This window comes from Lepisosteus platostomus, chromosome 28 (genome assembly GCF_059453375.1).
Source record: "Lepisosteus platostomus isolate fLepPlt1 chromosome 28, fLepPlt1.hap1, whole genome shotgun sequence".
Classification (NCBI taxonomy): domain Eukaryota; kingdom Metazoa; phylum Chordata; class Actinopteri; order Semionotiformes; family Lepisosteidae; genus Lepisosteus; species Lepisosteus platostomus.
Window position 1 is genome coordinate 1,168,115 of NC_142638.1, and position 16,313 is coordinate 1,184,427.

Sequence of the window (16,313 nt, forward strand, 5' to 3'; positions counted from 1 at the left end):
AAAAATATCAGAAGACATAAGACACTCAAGCTAATGAGTTAGCTTGAGACCCCTGCTCACTGTGTTGTCACTCCGCTTAGCGGGCCAGAGAGCCAGTCATTAAATTTGTAGTTTTCGATTAGATACATTTATATTTTAACCCTCCACTACGCATCATTTTATTGTGACAAATTAAAGAAAAGATACAAAGTGAAGTAAAGCCACAGAGCGCCTTTACCAGGCAGTCTCACAGCAGTGCCTCTCAGGCGAGGAGTCAAGTGGTATGACCAGCAGGGGGTGCTCTTCTGTGCAGGATTGCATGAGACGCTGGCCCTGCTCACCTCCCAGCTCCGTCCAGATGCCAACCACACAGAAGACATGGTCTTCCTCAGAGATGTCTTCAGCGAGAAGAGCCTGGGCTACCTGATGAAGGTGAGTGGGGACTGAAAGACTCCAGAGCCAAAGTCTGGCCACTCTACAGTTGGAGACATGTCTGCACTCGGCCCCACCGCGCATCGATATTGTAAACAACAGGGACAACCCTCTGGGATAGGTGTCTGTCTTTTTCATGGACATCGGTATGAGCACCTGTGTGGGGCTCAGAAGCAGGCCAGCAGTCGTGACTATGCTTGTCCCTGCTCTGCTTGGTGCGTGGTGTTTTATTGCAGCTGCTTTTGCATCTTTAAGGCTGTCATTTCTGCACATACATGGTGTGTTTTGCTCTTTTCCCTCTGTGTTTCTTTCTTATTTTTGGTAGAAACATTACTTCTGTGGCAGATTACTACAGATGGATATGTCTTCTGTGGTGCAGTAAGTGACTGTTTAGCATTATGAAGGTGTTGAGAAGAACACATTTTGATGAGCAACACCTCACAATAATTTGATTAGGGAATGTTAAATGTATACTAGCTGTTTATGTTTAGTTTACCTTGGGTTTTAACAAATACATTGTGTGGCTCATTGATTTAATCTTGTGTATCAAAATCACTTTAGATTTGACACAGCAAAGTTTGGAACACTTATCCAATTTATACATTTCCATTTTTCTTTCAAAATAATTATCTATTTACTGCTTTCTCTTTTTTTATTTTGTTTTTTTGCTTTTAATGTGTGGAACAGGTGATGTATAGTATATAACAAATTTTAATTTATACTTCAAACAATCATGACTACAAGCTTTAAAGCAATGCAATATGAAAAGTGTGCAAAGGTCTGACTGTTGGCCAGGCACTGTACTGTAACATCAGAAGGTGTCTAAGACAGGCTCTTCTTGTTCAGGTTGCCTGTGCGTGGAACATGCTTCAAACTTTGGTGTGAATTGCACTTTAATTGAAAGGTTTAAGCTCTTATTTGTTCAGGCCCAAGCTGTGGTAGTTTGAGAAGAACCCCAGCCATCCCTCCTGTGTCCTCTGTGTCAGACCAGGATGAGTTAATGTCATGGTCTTTTGAAAGCCACCCTTACCGTTGTCCCTGTGTTCCAGATTCACGAGAAGCTTCGCCAGTATGAACGTCAGAGCCCAACTCCCATCCTTCACAGCGCCTCATCCCTGGCTGAGGATGTAAGTATCTCAACAATGGAGCTCAGATCATGGCTGTTTCAGGAACCACATTTTTAAAAAAAAGAATATGGATTTTTTTCTTGCATGACCAAGTGGCACAACAAATACTGCTCTAAGCTATACCACTGCTGTATGAGTTTCCAGCTTATACAATAGTGCCTGTGTTGGTATTTTTTGTTTTCATGAAATTGCTCTCTACTGTATTTCCACTTGCCTTTCTTGTCCTTTACTTATTTTTTCTTCTTTATAGCATAAAGTAAATCACATGTCAGCTGTTATTCTAGAAAGGATAAAGCAAGTCTGAATTGTACTTACCTAAGCTATTAACACAATAAATTAAGCTATTCATTTAAATTCTTCTTTCTTTCTTCTTGTGCTTTCTTTAAAAGAGATTATAGGAATGTGAATGTTAATTAGCTTACAGAACCATTTAAAGAGAACCAAGAAAGCACAACCATCTAACGAGACATGACATTCTGATTAGTGTCCTGTGTATAAAGTCAGGCTTAGCAGCCTCAGACAGCTGCTTTGTCTTATTAGAACTAATCAGCACGACATAACTAAGTGTCTCTCATTTTCCTGGAGTGCTTCCATAAATAAGGTCTTTAACGGGAATCCTAACTTTAAAAAAAAATGTCAGCTGTATTTTTACCATACTTTGCGAGCTGAAAAATAGGTAAGAAGGAAAAACTTGCAAGCTTTCAACTGATTTTTTTTATGGCCAAATTGTCCACCCCCTGCCAGAAAGAGGAAACCAGAAAGCATGAAACACTTTTCTGGATCATGGTGTTAAGTGCCAGCAGGCGCTGAGATATAATGGCATGTGAATATTAATGAGCTCTGGTATTTCATAAGGTTAGACAACAGAAACATCTCAACAGACCTCTTGATAGGAAGATGGGTAGAATCCGGGTTTCGTAATCAGAAAGATTATTCAGAAAGTCAGAACTGAATAGCTGCATCTCTGTAGCAAGTCATACTTCTAGCTCCAATATTATTTAAGATTTATTTTCAGGTTTTACACAGAAACCTTTGAAGGTGTGTCTGGAAGTTCTGCAATGAAATGAGTAATAATGCCTATGCATGATTTATAACAAACATTTACGCTGGTATATTAGACCATGATAGCCGTGGTGCTGCAGGTATATCAGGTTGGTGGTATAAATAATTAGGTATATTAGTCATAAGACGGCACATCTCAACACTCATGTTGTGAAAAAGTAACCCGTATTTCAAATAATGTCAGTGAGCCATGAATCAGAAAACAATTCTCAGAGGCCTGAGTGACTCAGTGAATGAAATAAGCATTATTCTTACAGCAGCTGAAAACAAGATAGCTACTGCATACAAATAAATGAAAACACAGAAGTAGAAAGTTGTGCATGTATTTCTTTCTCTCTGTTTCTTTATTTAATAATTTAAATGTATTTTTCCTTTGTGCAGCCTCTATCCAGGGCAGATACGGTTTTACACCCTTGATTCCATATGGCAGTTATAGCTCCCATTCATATTATTGTCACCATTATAGCTGCTTCATATTGTCAATTGATTTATGTGGCCATGGCAGTGTTCATGAATCTGTGAGGTAAGAATAAATTGCTGCTTGTACAGGACAGGACAGTACCCTGCAGATACAGGTGTACTGTATACAGTATGTCACAGGGCTCAGCGCGCCGAGCCAGTTACAGAAGTGACGTCACCCTCTTTTGAAATCTAGACAGTGTCGGACTCCAGAGAATCAGAATTCTCAGCGTGTTCTAGAGTAGCTCTGTGTGCCTCTGGGCCCTCTGGACTGTGGCTGGGCCCTGGCTGGGCGGAGCAGAGCTGCGCTTGTCATTAGTGTCACGCTGATCTCAGTGGTTCGGTTTGATCCTCATGAGAGCGGCAGAGGGAAGAATGTTTTAGAAGCTATTTGATGTGACTCTCCTAGCTGGGGGAATGGCAGCTTGATTGTAAAGCAGGCAGGAGGGGTGCGAGAAAAATGTGCAAAGACAAGTCCAGAAGGCAAGAAATATAGAAATACAATTCAACTAGGGAGCTGCGTCAGCACGCGTGGGCTGCAAAGGAACAGGTAAAGGCTTATTCCACGCTGAAAGGAAAAGAGACACAATATTTACAGCGATGGCGCCTTCTTCAGGTGCTCACACCTTCAGCCTTCTTTTCAGAAAGAAAACACAACGGGAATGCTACACCTCTGTTAAGCTACTGATTGCACTTTTCTTGTAGATGTTACTGTCATGTGGAGCTGTACTGCGTGGAAACAAAGCCAGTGTCCATTTTCAGAGAGGAGATGATGATTCTGAGAATACATCCGTAACAAAGACGGGCAGTAAATTAGATTGAGGGATTAAGTGCTTTGTTGGACAAGAGAGATAATGGATTTTAATGCATGTAGAGAAGGGATGACTCAGAAGAAATTTCCCTCATCTCAATTTGTTATCCTGCCATTTCTTTTCTAAACTGAGTATTAATTCATCTGCTTAACCTGACAATGGACACAAAAAGGTGCACTGGCTGAGATCTTATAATTTCATCTTTATAAGAATGGGGACAAACAAGAGGAGGCCATTTGGACCATCTTGCTCAGTAGATAGTTAATTGATCCTATTATTCCAACCAGCCTTTTCTTAAAAGAAGCCAGGGCCTCAGCTTCGACAACTTGAAGGTTGGGTAGCCTGTTCCACTCTCCCGTAACTCTTTGTGTGGAGAAGTGCCTCCTGTTTTCAGTTTTGTAGTACAGTAAATGCACTTTCATGTACTTTACACTCTGGTTCCAAATCTACCAGGTTGACAATGGCTTTTGATGACAGGTTTGAGGTCCCCATGCAGTATTCTCTATTTAAAACTGGAGATGTCCAGCTCCTTCATTATATATGTATAAATAATTGTATTCACTTAGGAGCAGAAACTCTGCCAAAGAGTGGGATGAGTAAAATCAATAACATTCTCATGGATGGAGCAAACCGTTCAATAACATGCCCAAGGCAGAACATCGGGGTGAGTATCGGGGTGAGACACGGCTGGAGCTGGGAATCTCCCTCACCTGGCTTCAGCTCTAAATAGTGCCATCAAGCTCATATATTAGAGTACCTGTGGATGTCAGAAAAGGGACATGAAGTCTTTAAAATGAGGAGTTTGTTCTGTTCACTTATAGGTGGCTGAGGAGCTCCAGAGTGGGCCGATGAGCAGTGAAGAGAAGGAGCTGCTACAGTTACTGACAGCTCCCCACCTCAAGGTACTGTCCCTGTGGCACACTCGTGCTCCTTCACTCCTTCTCTGACTGGTCTGGCTTCCTTACTATTCGAACTACTCATCGAAAAGCAAGTCTAGTCCTGCTGATTTAACAAGCAAGGTCTCCCTTCATTTCTAGTTTTATCTACTTAAGACAAAACATTACAAAAACACAAATCAGTGTTTTTGCCCCCATCTACAAATTAAATCAGTTAACCTACATAAATAGAACTTCACTAAGGAGACATTCAATATTTCAGAAATGTGACTGGCTATCTGTTACTACAGAACATACAAATTAATTCAGAACTTTTGAGTGTGTTTCTGTAAGAAGTCTTTGTTTTCTTGTGAATCCTGTCTGGTATGGTTTATTTTTTGCAAGCTCTATTTTTTAACTTTATTTTCATCATGCAAATTCAACAAAAATGTAAAAATGAAGGTCGGTAAGTAAAAACTTAGCTGTTAGGTCAGTCAGACACGTACTGGAGAATAAAGCAGAGCAGGACTAACAGGACAATATAAGACTGAACAGGATGTAAATAAAGGGAAACTTTGTGGTTAAATTCAATATACATTGCTTAAAATAATGATAACAACTACAATAATGACTAAACATAAAACTAACAGGAAAGCAGGAATGAAAATGGCCCTCAGAAAATAAGGGAATGTGCGATATGATGATGATGTGGGATGCAGCTTTGTAAGTGTGCGTGTGTACTGTATATGTGTACACTCTTTTGGTGTGCACTATACATTTAGACGGCCATGTAGGGTGGCAGTTTTCTTTTGCTCATCTTTTTCCGTACAAGTCGTCCCTGTTGGTCTCCCTGGCAGGCTGTTCTGGTGGTCCACGACACAGTGGCGCAGAAGAATTTCGACCCCGTCCTGCCCCCACTGCCAGATGACTTTGAGGATGAGCTGGAAGAGGAGTCTGTGAAGATCGTCCGGTTGGTCAAGAACAAGGAGCCCCTGGTGAGTGGTGCCCATCGAGGATTCTAGATCCCAGGAGGTCCGGGGTCTGCCTGGCGATATGCACATAAGCTTGAGAAATGCCAGGATCTCTTGCCACGTGCCTCTGATCGTGACATGAGTCAGATTGCCCCCTCTCCATGTGTGCAATGTACATGACATCTGACATTACCACCAGAGAAAGAGGAAGGGTGTGATTAAAACTGCCTGTTTTGTACAAAATATTTTTGTTTTTAGTGGGCTGTTTGAATGTTTCAGAGAATATTCTTTTAATTATGTCAGGGCACTGTTCCAAATTAGAATGGATTTCTACAATGCGAAATAAGAACTCATCTATCAGACTGTGGCCTGTGCCAAGGCAGACATTACCACTGCCAAGTTTCCAGCTCTGTGGAGCTGGAAACACTTTCTCAAGCAGTTTTCAAAAAGCTGCCCTGTCTCTTTCCTGCAGTAATTAGTTAATGGAGGTGGCACGGCTTTGCTTTTTTTTTAAAGTGAGGTACCTCCAAAAAAAGAGAGCTCTCTCTTTTTAAGACATCACTGCTGCCTTTCAGGCCTAAGGGCTGTGTTATAGGGATACAAATGTTGAGACTGAGTTGGTGTGTTGAAATTTCAAATCTTACAAACAGTTTTGCGATATGAGTAAAAATTGTACATGGCTGAAAATGCAAATATTCATTTTGCTTGAAACTGGTGTTGAAAGTACTAAATCATATGTACAGTATTTGTGAGTCCACATAGATTTGACTATTATTCTACCTATTATGGGAATGAATGTTAATTAGGCTTTCCATTTCGTAACAGGATTGCAGAACCATCTAAAGAAATTGTGTCTCTTCCATATATAAAGTTAAATGTAGCAGCTGGGCACAGTTGTTTGTCACTAATTAGGGCTCATCAGTCTGACATTGCTAACCCTGACCAGTAAAAATAGGCATAAGTATGCATTTCAGTGGAAAAGCCTATCAGATTAATCAAGACCACAGGCTGATAGATGAGTTCTTGTTTAGCTATGTAGTAATCCAATCTAATTTGGAACAGGGCCCCGACATAATTAAATGAACATTCTCTCAAACAATCACACAGATCATTGAAAACGAGAGCATGCGGGTGCCATGAATTGTGGGAATGAGTATTGATAGCCATCCATCCATGTGCACATCCATCCTTTCTGCAATTTGCTCAGCTCCATGCTCTTTCTTAACATCAGATATGAGTTAGTACTTCAGACCTCAGAGCCACGATACACATATCCCTGGAGTGTCCCTGAGGACCCACAGTGCAGAGCCCATGTAAGACTCCGATGTGTTTCAGGGAGCGACGATCCGGCGGGATGAGAACACAGGCGCTGTGGTGGTGGCCAGGATCATGCGGGGTGGAGCTGCGGACCGGAGTGGTGGGTGTCCCCAAACGTGACTCTTTCTCTCCGGTGTGGCTCAGTCCTCCTGGGTGGCTGAAAAGGTCATCACTACCCATTGTCTCCTCTGCTGGTCTCACAAACCCAGGGCTTTGTTCTGCTGATTTGAAAATCTAAACTGCTCTCCAAGGCATAGGAAAGAATCCCCAGGTTGCACAGCCGTGTCGGACCAGCAGAACACAGACTGAAGGTCCAATATCAGAAGTTGGTGTTGACTCAGCATCACTTTGCTTATCAAACCAAGAAAACTGATTGCGCTGAGTCACTCATAATCCACCTCCCTGACCAACGATACCATATATAGACCACACTATACTGCCATGTGCCAGTGTTGTGCTCTGTGGGCCTGATGGTGCTTCATGTCCACTGTAGATCTTAGAGTAGATATGCAAGATGGCTGAGAGAAAAGATGACAGAAGCTCAAGAACCCCAAACGAAAAGAAAATTAAAAATAAGCAAAATGCATCCATGCCACAAATTTGAAATTACGATGTTTTTTACATTTATTTTTTGCATTCTTCTGACATTCTCTGTGATCCAAATCCTAGAGGATGATCTCATTTATTCTATATCATTATTTATTGCTCAGACTACTTTTTCGTGTTTAGATTTACCGTTCAAACAAATGACTCTAGTGAAAAGGTTTTTCAAGTATTCATGGAACAGAATTAAGAACAGAATATAATGTACTTATAAATACTGTAGGTACACTGAGTAAAATATCACAGGATGCAATTGGATGCTAATACTGCAACAACCCCCCCACTGTGAAGAGAAAAGATTTTCTGCCATTCAGCCTCTGTCACATGACCTGACGATTAAAATGTGGATGTTGAGCAGAGTGTGGTAACCATGGTGATTCTATGCGCTCCGGTACTGGAAGGAGTGTGAAGGATCTTTAGTTATACTTAGTGTGTGGGACCAGAGACTGCAAGTGGACAATGAGTTTCAGCAGTAAATGGGAAAAAAAATACTAGTATAAAATATATTTATCAATATTCATTATACATGCCCTTAAACTTGACTCTGCTTTGTCACCCTTTGCTGAGATGTAATTTTCTATAGTTCATTATTCTGTATGCCAAGACATCTCAAAGCTTTACAAATTACAAAGACTTAAGAAACGGCACTACACAGGCAGTAATACAAACATAGAAAGACATGACAAGCTATATCAAAAGAAATAAAAAGCAACTTTAATGAGTTTAAAAACCTATAAAGACTCGGAATCTTCTACAGCATTTATTAGGAAGAGCATTTCAAAGTTGTGGAGCATTATGGCAAAACAAGTTGTAATCTCCAATGGTTCCTAGTTTGGGGGACAGACAATAAACCAGCATCTATTGAGCAAAGCTGCTGACACAGCCTTGAACATCCTCAGCTCCTTTCACTGTGCTTGGAGATTTCTAGACTAGGTGGGGTCCTAATATTCATTGCTGTGTCGGGTTACAACTAGACCATTTGGCTCTTTTAGCATGTGGTAGTTAGTAGCTAATTAATTCAAGGATCTCAGCCAGCCATTTCTTGAAAGATGCCAGGTTAATACCTTCAACATGGCTGGGTAACTCACACAACCATTTGGGCAAAGAAAGGCCTTCTATTCTTGGTTTGAAATGCAATTGCACATATTATCCACTTGTGTCCTCATGTACATTCTGAAGAAACCTGCCTGCTTGACTTTTGTCAGAGTCTTGTTGAGATTTTGAATACTTGCATCAGGCTCCCCTGTCGTCTTTTCTGTTGTAGCACAACATGACTTGCCATCACAGAATTCACCTGCCGTATCCTCCATGAGGACAGAGGTGCAGCTTTTGCCTCTGGGGAAGAGTGTGAAATGAAATCTTTTGCATTTGTTTTGTGTTTCCAGGTCTCGTGCACGTCGGGGATGAGCTGAGAGAGGTCAATGGAATTTCTATTATCCACAAAAGGCCAGATGAAATCAGTCAGATTTTGGTACGGGAGCTGGAATTCCGTTTTGCTTTTTCCTTTTGTTTTCCTGTGCTCCAGTATATTGGATTGGATCTAGAATGGGATGCATGTGATGTTAAACATGATTGTGCTGAAACAGGCTAGTCTGCTTTAAAGCAACCACAAGCTGTAGGCTTGTTGACTCTTTAAAGAGTTCGAAATAGAGAATGAGATGAGCTGAAATTGAAAGGAAAATTGTAGGATGGAATAAAACACCTGATAATGGGAACAAATCAAGCAAAAAGTCACCTATATTTCTAGGACCTCATTAATTGCTAAATTAATTGTTTAAATGATATCAGGAAAACTTCTTGGACTGCTCTTGTACATTCGTGTCACAGCTGTTTCGGAACTCAAGATATTATAAAAATCAGTCCTGCTTTTGTGTTTGTTTTACTAAAACCTGTGTCAAATTTAGATTAAGTTAAACATTTTACCTACTCTGACATTTCTACCATTACTAATCAAGCAGCAGACTTTCATTGTAGTTAAAATTCTTTATCTTACCGTATATAAGAATAAGGCAATTTACATGCTATTATGATGGAGGGGAGTCTGCTTGGAGATTCAAAAATGTCTTTTGTCAACAAATACAACAGGATAATTGAATTGAATTAATTGAATTAAATTAACCTTTATTGCCCCTAAGGAAATAAATGGATGTCTTGCACTTCAAAAAGCTCATAAACATATAACATATATGAAAATAATACAATACTACTACAATACAATACCATAATGTAAAACAACATTCAACAACATCATCTTCCAGTATCCCTAAGTTAAAATTATCTTATAAAAAGTCTAAACACAATCAGAATAACATGAAATGCATGGAAAATAGATATTTTTTAATCTTACTGTAGATCACTGTAGTTTTTGATACACAAACAAAAACAGAATCTGTAGTTTGCTGTTTTGTAGTTCTGGATTTTCAAAGCATTTCATCCCATGGCTGAATTTGCTCCTAATTTGCTTGTGTTCCTCCCCTATTCTAATTCTTTTTGTTCTCTTCTACATCTGCTTCCAGTTCTTCTCCTTCTACTTAGAAACATAGACAAAATATAGACGTGGAAGCCATAAATAAAATATTCACTTATTATAAGTAATTCTTGGGTTTTAAATTGGCTCATACTGAACATTATCTGTCAAATTATCTGTCAAATCTTTTACTTTTTGAGGGATGGATTTTGATAGATTTCTCATAGGAGGATACATTCCTCCTATGATACAGTCAGGGTCCAAAATAATTCAAAGGATTGATTTATTTTTATTCATTCAGTGCCAGTATACGTGACAGCTGAATTTTGTGGAGTCACAGGCTTCTATTAAACTGAGGTTCTATCCAATTTCTTGTGTTGAAATGGATTGCTTGCCAAATCCCTTCAAAGATTTCTCTCTCTTTCAGTCCCAGTCTCAGGGGTCAATAACATTGAAAATAATCCCTGCAATAAAGGAGGAGGATCGTCTGAAGGAAAGCAAGGTGAGGCCCTTTTCTCTTCCTCTGAGTTACAAAGGGAAGCAACAGTGTATAAAAACCAGTCTGCCCATGTTAAAAACACTGAATTTAGCATATACTGTATATCAGCCATGGGCAAAGCTGATTCTTCAGCGCCATCCAAGGGTCCTGTGGCTCTCAGCTTCTGTTCTGCATTATTTCAACTAGTTATCTCATTAGGAAGTGAAATAACCTTCTTTTACAGGTCTTAATCAGTTGGTAATTGAGAAGCGAAGGAGCCTTGGAATTCCAAAAGACGAAATAGTCCTTTTACAGATGATGATAAAGCATGATACGGCTCAGTGGCAGAAACACTAGACTATTTCAAATGCAGGGTAGAATTAGAAAAGCACGCTACACCACAGAGCAGCAGCAGACCGTGTCGCTAAAGATCATAGTGACTTTCTGCCGCAGGTGTACATGAGAGCTCTCTTCGACTACATCCCTTCGGAGGATAAGGCTACGCCCTGCCAGGAGGCGGGACTTCCCTTCATGCGTGGCGACATCCTGCAGGTGGTCAGCCAGGACGACCCCACGTGGTGGCAGGCCAAGCGAGTGGGGGACAGCAACCTGCGGGCCGGACTCGTCCCCTCCAAGCAGTTTCAGGAACGGTAAGACATCAAGGTCAACCAGAAGGAGATGTGCTTTAATTGAAATGCACAGTGGAAAGAAAGGGGAATTAAACTGGAATTACACTGGAATTACAAGAGATTCTCAATAATTCTCAGCTTTAACATTAAAAAAGGGTTCGAAATGAGGTCAGATTGTTTTGGAAAAAGTTTTTAGGTTTCAAAGAAGGTGAGAGAAACCTAAAACTCCTAAGAAGCACTTTCAATTTGTGAATTTAATGTTGACCATAGGATCAAATAACTGTTAAAGGAACAAGGCTTGGAAGCAGTTATTCTGGCAGGTTTCTACCAAGCAAAGGCTCCCAAAATCCCGAGCAGCCAGTTCAGCCCTGGATGAATGGATGAGGCCGTGCCTCAGCCCTCAGCAGGACCAGAGGAGGACCAGCAGGTGCAGTGCTGGCTGGATGGAGTCATAGATATTCTTCTAAAGCAGCCAGTCCTGTAATTGTGCCAGTCAGCTTGGTGCTGAATGTTATTGTACTGCTTCTTTCTTATTTTTCTGATGATCACTGGATATGTACTTATTTTTCAATATATCTTTTTAGGCGTTTAGCTTACCGGATAAAAATGGGAACACTGCAGAATCCCAAATCACCCAAAAGACCCCTTTGTAAGTCTTCTTTTCATTATAATTATGATTGCTGTTGTTGCTGTGACGTGTCCTCTTCGTTTCTCCTCATCTGCTCCTATATTATGACCTGAAAAAAACAGAACAATTCCAGTGAAATCAGTTAAGCGGCTTCGCTGCTGATCCAGATGTCCAGCCAAAAAAGTCTAACCTGAAAGTATAAAAGGACATTTGTGATAGGAAATGTGGTGTTTTCAGTCCGCAGTGGTGTGTCATCTGCTGTCAAGCAGTCGGGAGGAGTAAGCAAAAGGACTTGACTGTTTAATTCTAGGATCATTATCGTGCATTAATCTGATTCCCATCCGATTAGCTAAAGCCAGTGGAGAAAACCATAGCTAAGCAATATGTCATCTTGCAGTTGTTTAGCAGTATGCATTTGTACTACAGCACCAAGCCTGATGCCAGTGGAAATTCTGTCAGATCAGGCCCAGACAGCCTTTAAAAAGGGGGAAAGCTTAAGTTGAATTTATTCTCTGCCATGTAATATAACAGTAGCAGACATTATGGCTGTATGGCTTTTGAAAAAATACCAGATAAACAGGAAATTATTGCTTTTGTGTTTTACATTTTTCTCCTCATATTTTACAGCGTGACATAATCATTCTTGTTCTGCATTTCATTTGCAAAACTATTGGTGATGGAGGTAAAGGTCAACAACCCCCTTCTAAAAAAAACACATGACATCCACTCAAAGCCTTCTATATCAATTTCCCTTCGGGATCAATAAAGTCTTATCTATCTATACTGTAAAAGAAAAGACCAGTGACCACTGCCCGTGCAGATCTTTAAAGTCTGTGCTGAAACAAACAGCCCAATGTCAGGGTTACTCTATACATACCCCTTTTCTTCTGCATGTAGGCCATAGTCGATGGTGAAAATGACAAACTCCAGGTGTTGTATTTGTGATACTCATTGCCTACCTGCAGACAGCAAAGTTTAAATATAGAACAGAGTCATTAAGAATGCAATGTAACCATCTGTGTACACTCAGCTGGGCATCAGTAACTGTAACAGCAGTCATCTCCTGTTTGAGTGCACTCAATGCTCTTTCTAAATTAGGTGCAAAGGTTTATGACTGTATGCAAAACAAAAGCTGAAATTCGATATACTTCCTCATTTAAATCTTTGGTTTTTGAAGAAAAATGTCATTAGTGCAATGCAAAAATGACAAATTTCACTTCACTGTCCCAGTACTTGTGGTTTTCACTGTACAGTATATCCCTTTATTTGTGTATGTTTCTGTTGATTGCTCTGGATTTCTGTGCTCTTTTTAAAATTTTCCTCATGTACTGGAGGATATTTGCCTTTGTTTCTTTTTAGAGGAAAGCAGGGTTATAATAATAACTTGAGGTGACGATGGATATTTCTAATTGTGTACAATGTCTTAATCAATGACAAGTGTGTGCTTTTCTTCCTTTACTGCAAACTTTAGATGATCAGGCTTGTGACAAAGGTGGGTAGTGACATTCTTAAAATACATAACTGTAATTCATTTTAACTATCAATTTATTTAAACATAGTTATGGAGCTCAAAGTTCTGCTTTGATATAAAGAATTATGGAGAAAATCAATGTTTTGTATTAAGAACGGTGTATCCAGTAATTGTAACTAACACCCCGCTGGTTGATTCATTATAGTAAGTCTTACATTATATAATCATTTTTATGTTCCTGGTGAACAGCAGGGAACAATTCTGACTGGACATCCTTGGAAAAGCACTTGATTACTCATTAGAACATTTAATATGCAGGGCTTTTATCAAGAAGAAGAAATTGATTCACATTGAAAATTACAAAAAAAAGAACTATACTGTGCACAGCTTTTCTGTTGCTAAGTGCTCTTCAAGCCCACCGAAAAGGCTCGGCGGCTGAAGCATTGTGTGCTTCACACTTTCTTTCTGCTTTGCAGCCTAGGATTGTCCTCTGCCTCTCCCTTTTCAGCTTCCTTCTCTAACGTCGTTTAGAAAATTAGCCTGACTCTTCCAGCAGCTGTGCTGTTCTGATGGACAGTGCCACCACACACCACAGGGCGCCGCATCTGCTCATGGGGGCATCGTCGGAGTCTGTGACAGCTTGCATGAGCGCGTCACCATTGAGCAGAACAGCGTGAAACTGTTCGGTGTCCTCGGGCAGTGCCCACGGGAACCTGTTTCCCATTTGTAACAAAGTGTGTGGCTACTCAGTGCACAGTTCCATCAGGCCGGAATGGATCATGACCATATGTATCCTGTATACAGCATGTAGGATCAGCAGTTCTCCTTCAGGGGCACTCTTACACAATTCAGCAACAGCTCCTGCTCAGGTAAACACAGGTAAACAGGAATTTAGATTCCCTACGTGAAACAGGTACCAAGACCTAACCTAATCACGTAACTCCATCATTTGATTCTTATGTTTAATGTTGGGAGTTGAAATGAGAATGGTCGAGAGGCTATAAACCTGCACCGACCAAGCGGCTCACACTGCTATTTGCACGGAAGACAAACCCGTGAACGAAAGGAAAGGGCACCCAGGGAAATTAATTACACAACCGGACATAAAGTGACAGGAGCTGTCCCAGTCTGAGGGGCGTGTCTCAGTGTGGCTCCCCGCTGGTGCTTGGTATTTCCCTGGTACATTGTATGTAAGTATACTCAGCCAAAGTAAAAATACAATCTTTATATAATAAATATCTAAAAGCTACAGTACTTCTAAGAAGGTTAAGCCTAATATTAAAAACAGAGCCCACCATATCCATCCGCTGTTAGCAGAGTATAAGAAATAAAAACATGAAGTATCATGAAGTAAACGATCTGAAGAGTTAAGTTATTCGAGACCTCTGGTAACCCAAGCCCACCACAGAGTCACTGACAAAGGGAGTGATGCAGGTAGCCTGTAGTCTGTAGTGGGATCCAGGCCTGTATTTTCTACACAGTTCGTTCTGTATCGACTTCACTGACTTGTTTCCAATTCCTTATCATATTGATTTGTGGTTGAAAGTCTCTTGCTATTCAAGTTGTCATTGCTATGTGTTTGTATTTGTTAAAATTATGCTATTTTGTTAAAATCCCCCCCCCCCCCCACGATGTGTGTGCAGGACCATCCTAAGGAAAAGCAATGGGTCACCCAGAAAGAGATTAAAATGCAAAATTGAGCATGTGTTGATTATATAAACAGTGCAGGAAAGCTCCGCGATCACAGTGCAATAATTGCCAAGCCTGACAATTGCACGCTGAGCTGATTACACAACATTTGGTGATCCCTGGTGTCGGTGAGGAGGTCCTTGGTGTCCTGGCGGTGAGATCGCCGGGTTTCAAGGGGAAGGAGCTTATCTGACGAGGGGGCCCTGTGCCTGTGGTGCTGCTTGTTTTCCTTCCTCAGGCCAGGACAGATCCTGCAGTCCTGTTGGCATCTCTGTAATGGTCTCCTCCTGCTTTTAAGCTGAGGCTACCTGGCCGCCTCTCTGCCCGCCTGCCTGCCCACCTGCCTGCCTGCACCAGCACCCTGAAACCACCTCCCAGCTTCCCACAGTGTCTCCAGAACCTCTCTCCCTCTGCTTACCCCACTTATCTCCCTGCTTGCTTCCTTACAGAAGACTGTGACTGTGAGGGCTATTTCAATGGACAGTACATAGGTGAGCGCATGCCTTCTTAGCTTCTTTGCCAAAAGCAGCTCAGCGGTCTTGAGCAAGCGCGGCCAACCCGGGGCGCAAGGGGAGAAGGGAATTGTCGGAAAGGGGGTGGGGTGGTCTCCAATAAGTAGTACAATAAGAGAGAATTGAATTCATTGTGAGGTTTAGCACAGATCACCGTTTTCAAAGAACTGTAAAATAAAGAAATATAATCTGAAAAATCATTTAACTCCCTGTGTGTGAATGAGGAGCTTGATGATAAAATGCACTGACAAATTAATTAATTGGCTGATGAATCGTGGACAGGACAGAACTCTGTACTAAATGCCCTTCAATGAGTGCTACCTTCATTTTGGCATTTGTCCTCCTGTATAAAAATCTTGATGTTTACTTTAGTTTCATCCAGTCCAATGGGACCTTGGAACAACTATTTACTGACCTAAAATTTATTTGACATGATACTAGACTCATTAAATTGTGTCCTGCATATTTCAACAGACATTGATGTGACTAAGATCTTAAGTGGCTTAGCTTCATTTGGAATACCACCGATCCCTATGGATCTCTTTTTTTAAATTTGGACACAGAAATAATCATGTTTAGTGAAACTGTTTTTAAATCGAATAAAAATAAAGGTCAGAATGCACTTTTCCCTCTCTCCTTTGCTCATATCCTATCCTCTTTTCCTTCCCTGGTACAATACTTCCTGGGTCTTTTAAGATGATCTAAACAAGATCTGAGCTGACAAAACATTTTGGACAGTAGGTCTTGCTGACAGGGAACCTTGAACAAGAGTTTCCCTGAGATCACTTATCATAGTTGCAGC

The 16,313-nt window shown here is 40.8% G+C and overlaps 1 protein-coding gene and 1 long non-coding RNA gene across 7 annotated transcripts in view; one reads left to right on the plus strand and one right to left on the minus strand.

The window, feature by feature from the left end:
• Window positions 1-16,313, plus strand: part of LOC148638528 (MAGUK p55 subfamily member 3-like) — a 42,661-nt gene that overhangs the window by 12,266 nt on the left and 14,082 nt on the right. For 3 of the 5 annotated variants that reach the window (XR_015931000.1, XM_088623093.1, XM_088623094.1), the window contains exons 3-13: window positions 293-411; window positions 1,461-1,538; window positions 4,693-4,773; window positions 5,604-5,741; window positions 7,053-7,134; window positions 9,023-9,108; window positions 10,532-10,606; window positions 11,036-11,232; window positions 11,796-11,860; window positions 13,311-13,331; window positions 15,449-15,490. Coding sequence is in view for 4 of the 5 variants with exons in the window: in XM_088623093.1 (XP_088479219.1) it covers window positions 293-411; window positions 1,461-1,538; window positions 4,693-4,773; window positions 5,604-5,741; window positions 7,053-7,134; window positions 9,023-9,108; window positions 10,532-10,606; window positions 11,036-11,232; window positions 11,796-11,860; window positions 13,311-13,331; window positions 15,449-15,490 (984 nt within the window). In the remaining variant the exon portion in view is untranslated. The remainder of the gene's footprint in view (window positions 1-292; window positions 412-1,460; window positions 1,539-4,692; window positions 4,774-5,603; window positions 5,742-7,052; window positions 7,135-9,022; window positions 9,109-10,531; window positions 10,607-11,035; window positions 11,233-11,795; window positions 11,861-13,310; window positions 13,332-15,448; window positions 15,491-16,313) is intronic. The other 2 variants (XM_088623096.1, XM_088623097.1) reach the window with 2 other exon arrangements.
• Window positions 9,738-13,101, minus strand: LOC148638529 (uncharacterized). Of its 2 annotated transcripts, none has more exons than XR_015931001.1 (3): window positions 12,717-13,101; window positions 11,809-11,948; window positions 9,738-11,265 (listed from the first exon to the last, which is right to left on the minus strand). It is a non-coding gene; the product is annotated as an uncharacterized LOC148638529 (long non-coding RNA). The 2 variants fall into 2 exon arrangements; XR_015931002.1 differs by lacking the exon at window positions 12,717-13,101 and adding an exon at window positions 12,030-12,115.